Source organism: Tiliqua scincoides, chromosome 16 (assembly GCF_035046505.1).
Source record: "Tiliqua scincoides isolate rTilSci1 chromosome 16, rTilSci1.hap2, whole genome shotgun sequence".
NCBI classification, from domain to species: Eukaryota; Metazoa; Chordata; class Lepidosauria; order Squamata; family Scincidae; genus Tiliqua; species Tiliqua scincoides.
Window position 1 is genome coordinate 7,627,783 of NC_089836.1, and position 6,833 is coordinate 7,634,615.

The 6,833-nt window shown below is 56.6% G+C and overlaps 1 protein-coding gene across 4 annotated transcripts; it reads left to right on the forward strand.

Annotated features, from left to right (window-relative positions):
- The first annotated feature begins 20 nt into the window (after positions 1–20).
- Positions 21–6,420, forward strand: MRRF (mitochondrial ribosome recycling factor). Of its 4 annotated transcripts, none has more exons than XM_066610646.1 (7): positions 21–77; positions 512–699; positions 1,039–1,188; positions 2,633–2,751; positions 4,078–4,169; positions 4,737–4,896; positions 5,922–6,420. In XM_066610646.1, the coding sequence occupies exons 2-7, from the start codon at positions 528–530 to the stop codon at positions 5,997–5,999; spliced, it is 771 nt and encodes a 256-aa protein (XP_066466743.1). In that variant the 5' UTR covers positions 21–77; positions 512–527; the 3' UTR covers positions 6,000–6,420. The 4 variants fall into 4 exon arrangements, with proteins under 4 accessions (XP_066466743.1, XP_066466745.1, XP_066466744.1 ...); XM_066610648.1 differs by lacking the exon at positions 21–77 and adding an exon at positions 132–216; XM_066610647.1 differs by lacking the exon at positions 21–77 and adding an exon at positions 296–355.
- The last annotated feature ends 413 nt before the right edge of the window (positions 6,421–6,833 follow it).

Here is a 6,833-nt window from a genome sequence, read left to right on the forward strand (position 1 = left end):
CATCCGAGCGCGCCGGGCGCGTGGACGTCATGAGCGCGCGACGGTCCCTCGCACGCGCCACTTCTGTTGGAGCTGAGGTGGGCGGCGGGACCCGGAGCGCGGGTGGGCGGGGCCTTCCGGGGGACCGGGGAGAGTGGGCGGGGCTTCCGCGGCCCCGCCGGGTCTCTGTGTCCCTGAAGCGAGCTTGTCTGATGGAGGGACCTATGGGAGGGGCTGGTGGGCGGGGCTCGGGAGGGGTGGGCGGGGCTCTGCCCCTCCTGGAACTGGAGAGGAGGAGCTCGTGGGCGGGGCCCTGTGGGTGGGCGGGGCCTGGTAGCCCCACCCCCTGGACGCCCCTGGCCAGAGTGGCTGGCTGGTGGGTCCCCTGACCCGGTGGGGTGGGAGGGGCTGGGCCTGGAGCAGGCTGACTCCTGCTCCTGTGGAGCGCCCTGGGGCCCTATAAGGCTGCCCCTGGCTAGCCTCTCGGTGGGGGCCTGGCTGAGCCCTGACCTGACCCCCTTGTGTCTAGCAGCACTGACCAGTCCACCATGGCCGGGCCCCTGAGGTGCCTCCGACGGCTGTCCCTGCTGCTCCGCCGCTCCGCCCTGGGGGGTGTCAGGCCCTCCCCACCGGCCCCCATGATGACTCCTCTCCGCCTCAGGGAGACTGCGGCCCTCTGGGCGCTGCAGGCTAGGCCCCTGGCCACCAAGAGGGCCAAAGGTGAGAAGGGGGCCCTGTCCCTGGGGTCCTTCGCTCGTGTGCGTGCCCGCCTCGGTGGGAACAAGGGCAGCAGCCAAGGGGGGTGTCCAGGGACAGGCTAGCCCCAAGTCCTGCAGGGGGCTGCTGCCTGTGCTCTGCTCTTGGGCTTCCTGGCCCCAGTGGGATGTTGCGCCCTCTTGGGCTGACCGAAGGGTTCTGTCATTGCCCAGGGGCTCCGCTTGTTGGGAAATCCTCGAACCCAAGCCCTGGTGGAGCACGCAGGAGCTGTGCTGCACTCCCGCCGGGCCCTTGTGTGCCTCCAGTGAGCCCTTCTCTGACCCTGCGTGTCCCTTTCTGCAGCTAAAGGGAAAGCCCCTGCCCGGGTGAGCATCAACGCCGCTCTGGTCAAGGATGTCATCAGCCTGGAAGAGCTCAGGGAGGAGATGCAGAGCGTGGTGCAGGGACTGCAGGAGGATTTGGGCAAGAACGTGAGCATCAGGACCTCCCCAGGTGAGTGGCAGGCTCTGTCTGCTTCAGTGTCTTACTCCCCCATCTGCTCTCATACCTGGAGGAGCAGGCATCACAGAACAGTGCTTGTCAAACTGTGGGTCAAGACCCACTAGGTGGGTTGGAAGCCAGTTTCAGACGGGTTCCGTAGCACCCAGCTCAGCCACCATTGACATTACAGAGCTGAAAATACAGGGCTCCTGAGGGGAGAGAGGCCTGGTGCTTTGCCCTGATTAGGTGGGAAGATGGGATGCTGGACGGGGCTGTGTGGTGGGAGAAGGACCCAAGCCTGCCTTCTGCTTTGACTTCCAAGCTAGAATGTTTGAATTCTGAGCTGGGCAAAACAACAGCACCAGCATGCTGTGTAATGGGGCCTTTGGCTGATCAGGGCTTAGGTTGGAAGCCTAAATTGATGATGTCACTTCCGGCTATGACATCACTTTCAGGTTCATGACATTCACTTGTGGTGGGTCCCAAGAGCTTGTCATTCTAAAAAGTGGGTTTGAGAACCTGGTGGTAAAAAGTTTGAGAATCACTGTCATAGAGCATGTGCCGAGTGCCAGCTGCACTACAGTAACTGCTTCATTCCTAGCAACCCCTCTCCCTTCAACGGGTACTGCTGTGCTCGGGCAGCAGCCTCTTGTAGGTGTGGGAGCTCCACTGCCATTGAATCGTCTTGAAAACCTGCAGGGCATTGACATGGCATCCACCCCGAGGTGCCTCACCACATGCTCCCTGTGCTCTGAGCGCTTGACCAGGAAGGACCTGGGGCTGCTAATCGCTTCCTGCAGGCAGCCCGTTGTGAATGGGAGACACGGCGGAGCTGCCCATGCGAACCACATGCAGATGTGGTGGAGGAGGGGACTGTCGGCCCCCAGGGCAGGAAAGGCACAATTGCTGGGAGATTAGCCTCTTGGAGAAGCGGGCTGCCCCAATGGTCACCTCTTGCTGGAAGCACACAGTGCCCTGGCCTGTACGCTTTCGCTCAGAAAGAATTCAGTGGGGGCGCTGGATTCAATGGGGGAGGAGCTCTGATGCCCACGTGTGTGTCCGCTCTGCAGATACTTCTGTGAACCGCTTTTCAACCACAGTACTTAAACAGGAAGGTCTTTGGCTCAGTGGCCAAAGGTTTACCTTGCGGGGCGGTTGGACGGATGAACGATTAAGGAGCTGGTAGTCAGCAGGTGTTGCAAAGGTGACTGGGAGAAGCTGGTCCCCTTCCAAATGGGGTGGGAATTGGGGGACCAGAGTGGGGCTTTGGGCACCCCTTCCAGCCCATCTTCATTGATGCAGTGTGTCTTGGCTCCGCTTCCCTCTTCTCGATCTTCAAGGTCTGTTCAGTCTTGCATCCGAACAGAGCCCTCTGAACTGCTCCACGCTGCCTGTGTGGTTCCCACGGGCACTGACATGCTGACGCTCACTGGGGCCATTCTGCTTCTCGTTTCAGGGGCTCTTGATCACATCACTGTTGCTACCAAAGACGGGAAGTTCCCGCTGAACCAGCTTGGACAAGTCTCCCTGAAGTCTCCGCAGCTGGTCCTGGTCAACATGAGCAACTTCCCGGAAGTAAGTGGGTGCAGGGCCACGAGCCGCATCACTTCAGCTCCAGGCTTCTCCCCAAGTTGGAAAGGTGCCTATCTTGGCACCTCCTGCCATCATTCCTCCGGACACATGGGGCCGTGTCATTTTCTGCTCAGCTGTGGGTGCCTGGGCTGCGAAAGACATCTCTCTGCTTGAACCCTTGGAGAGATGCTGTGAGTCAGAGAGGCGAGCCTGAGCTGGGTGGGTGAAACGGTCTAACTTGGTACTAAGGAAGCTTAGTCCAGTGAGGACCAGCAGCTTGCTCTGAACTCTGGGAACTCTGAACTCTGGGAACTGAATTTTGTGCTAAGCTCCCAGAGAATATCGGCTTTAATTTAGAACAAGCTCCTAGTCCTCACTGGCTGCAGAGACTAAAAAAAAAAAAAACATGTGGGCAACCCTTGCCCTAGTCTCATAAGCTAGAATCTCTCTAGCTGCTAGAATAAGATTTCTGCATGCTCTTTGCCACTCTGCCACAACCAGCAATGCCAGGAGCAAATCTCACAAAAAAGGGTGAAATCTACCAAATGAATGCACGGGTCAGTTTGCGTTAAAAGTGTCCAGAATTCAGCTTTTTGGCAGTGGAGAATTTGGACCCCTGGGTACAGCGTTGCCAGATTTTGCAGCGCAGAGCACACCCTCTGCCCGCAGCATGGCTTCCCAGCCTGTCACCCTGGCCTTGCAGCATCTGCAGCGGGGGGGGGGGGATGTTCACGAGCTGCTTGAAAATCCGCAGTGGTAAAGAACAGGCGTGGTGCTAATCCCCTTGCTCGTTTTCACACTCGGCCCATCATCGCAATGTGGAACAAGTTAAACAGTTTAACTCCCTTTCCCTTTAAGTGGCGGCCGCGCGTGAGATCAGCACGCAGAGCGCCCTCCGGGGTCTTTTCATCTCCTCGCGCCCTGCTCTCTTTTGCAAAGTCCAGGCTCTGGTCCTCGCTACCCCCCTCCCAGCCCCGGGAGATTTCGCTGTGGTTTTTTGATCTGCCTTGCCTCAAACCCTCAAAATGGTTTTCCCTGTTGTCCCCCCCCCCCAAACTGTTGACTGTGGTTTTTGCTTTCCGCCTCCCCCCCTCCCTGCCACTTCACCGATACCTCAGTCCTGGGGCGGGGGGCGGGGGGGCCTAGAGTTTGCAGTTCAGCCTGATCAAAGCCGCCTGCACCCATGTCACTTCCTGGCTGCGCTGGTAACTGAACTAAATGTTTCCATGTTCTGTCAAGATGGATTGCTGCCCGTTGATGGAGAGCCCCAGAGTCTGGGAATAATTATTTGCTAATTCCCTCTGCCTTTTTTGATCTCGGCTTTTGCAGAGCGCAGCTGCAGCTATCAAGGCGATCCGAGAGAGTGGGATGAATTTGAACCCGGAAGCGGATGGCCTAATCATTCGGGTGCCAATACCCAAGTAAGCGATGGTGGTGCCTATCTCTCTCTGCCCCTGGCAGCAGTGGCTGGTTCTGGGCTTGTTGTGTTCCTGAGTCTGGTGCTGGGGCCGGAGCAGAAGGGAGCCCCAAAGACTGACTCAAAGATGTGCTCTGGGTGTCTGTTCTGACCTTTGCTGGCTCAGGGGAGGTGCTTTGGCAGTGGGTGGCTTGGCCCCTCAGCCTCACCTCCTGGGGTGAGGTGGGCTTAACGTGACCTGGCATAAAGGTGGAGGAGGGAGCCCTACGAAAAAGGTCAGCTGAATTTGCAGCTACTGGCTATAGCTGCCAGGTATAACTCCCCAATGCAGAGGCAGCCTATCCCAAATAGCAGATTAGGGAAGGTCTGGTGCCTTCGAGCCTTGCTCTGCCTACTCACGCTGGTCCAGAGCTGTTCAGCCTCCCTTTGCAGGACTCTTCTTGCATTTGCTCTTCTGCCAACATCAGCTCTGGTCGCCCGCTTTCTCCTACCCAGCCTCTCCTGGACACTGATGATGGCACACAGATTTAACAGACCCCCTTTTTTCTTTCTCCTGCTTCTTGTTGGCCAGAGTGACCCGCGAGCACCGGGAGAACTTGGCTGCATTGGCGAAACAGCTGACCAACAAGGCAAAGGAGACCCTGCGGAAGGTGCGTGCAGCGGCCATCAGCCAGACCAAGAAGGCCAAGAGCTCCGTCTCAGAGGACACCATTCGCCTGATCGAGAAGCAGGTACCACTGATGCAGCACAGGCTTTTTCGTGGCGAAGGGCAACTTTTGCTGCAACTTTTGAAATGTTCTTCCCAGTGAGTGATGGGGGCAGCACCAAACCCTTTTGCAGGCCACTGCCAACCTCGGTGGATGCTCAGAGGCTGAGCCTCTTCCCCTCCCAACTTTTTTGGTCAGTTAGAAATCTGCACGGATTTTTAATTAAAGAAGGAAAACCGATCAGAAAAGCAGAATGTTTCATCCTCATGTCACAAATTCCAATGAACAGGGCCCCATTTATAACAGGGTGCAATCCTAGCTGTACTTACCCGGGAGTACGTTCCAGTGAACTCTGGCTTCCTTCCCAGTAGATGGGCTTAGGATTGTGCTGGGCATATTTATCACTTGCTTAGGGCTTTCTGATTGCATACATCCTTGTAATATGATAAAAGGAAGCCATATTATCTCCATACTGCGAGTGGGAAGATTGAGGCCAAGAGGGAACTGCTCACCTGAGGCCGTTTCTGTGACCTCTGGAATGGCAGAGGCAAGATTTGACCTGGCAAAGTCCAGTCTCTTGTGCAGAAACCATAGGCATGCTTACTCAGAATTGTCCTACTAAGTTAAGTGAGACTAACTCCCCGATAACTTCCCCTACCTTTGAAAAGACAGATGTCCAGGATGCAGGATAAATTTCACCCATCAAGACGTCCATCTGGGCAATCTCTGGGACCTTAAGAAGCTCCCCATGATAGTTGGGGGTGGGCAGAATTAGGGGAAGGTGTCTGTTTTGGAGCTCAAACTGGATTTCCTGCCTCTAGCCTGATCAGATTTGCAGTACTGTGACCCTCCATCTCTGGAATGCTCAGTGGTCCAGGCGAGGAGTGCATTATCAGCGATGCTGTTCCCCTCATGCTGACTTGTCCAGAAGGGTGATGCAACTGACTAACTCTTTGTGGATTTTCCATTTCCCGCCTGTCCTATGGCTCAGGTAGAGTCCATTTTTAAAATCACGCTTGTTCTAACTTTGTTCCCATACATTGCTACAGATCCAGCAAATGGCAGACGATGCAGCAGCTGAGATGGAGAAGCTGTTGGCAGCAAAGACCAAAGAGCTCCTTGGATAGTCCCCTGTGAGGTAGGCACGCTGGGCGTGACCACAAACTGTCTGCACCCTGGGCTGCCACAGCTGCACACGCCCTATTCTCATTGGCCCTGTCCAGTGGAGAGAGAGTGGGCTGGCTGGTTCTGGTCAGTGCAAGACACTTAATCCTGGCAGCCTCTGCCAGCTCCAGCAATCAGGGATGGAATTCTGTCTGACACATGGAGCCTGGGACTCCGCGGAGAGCCCATCATTATGGGGAGAGAAGACCACTGGCAAGGGACTATGGCCTTGCCCCACGGACTGTTGCCTCTCTGCACCCACCATGTGGTCCTTCCAGCATTACTGCCCTCTGTGCTCTGCCTGGATTGCAGCCTCTGATAGGAGCACCAGGAAGCTTCTGTGCACATCCTGTATGTGAAATAAAATCAGCTGGGAGCTTGGAAGTGTTTCTGGGACCAGGTGCCTTCTCTCCCACTCTCGGCCCTCTGCAGAAGGCAGTCCAGCAGGTGGGGAAGGGGTGCAGAGCTCAGGTGTGGCCCTGGAGACAAATGCCTGAGCTGAGCAGTTGCTCAGGAGCCTCCTGGCCCTTAATTCCTCTCCTGTTTGCAATCCATGGGTGATTCTTGGGTGGGCCTTGCAAACCTGGAGTCTGAAGTCCTGTGCGAAAGGGAACCCTGAGAGGTGCCGATGGCGGCCGCTGAAATGCTTGAGCAGGCAGGACAGCCATGATTCACCACCACCACCAGCGTCCCATGTCGCTGTTGCAGGTGGTGGCTGACAGGACACTCGTCTCAGCCTGCCCCGTTTCCTCACACACCCCAAAAATGTGGTGGTGGCATGCCATTCCTGGCCGTTT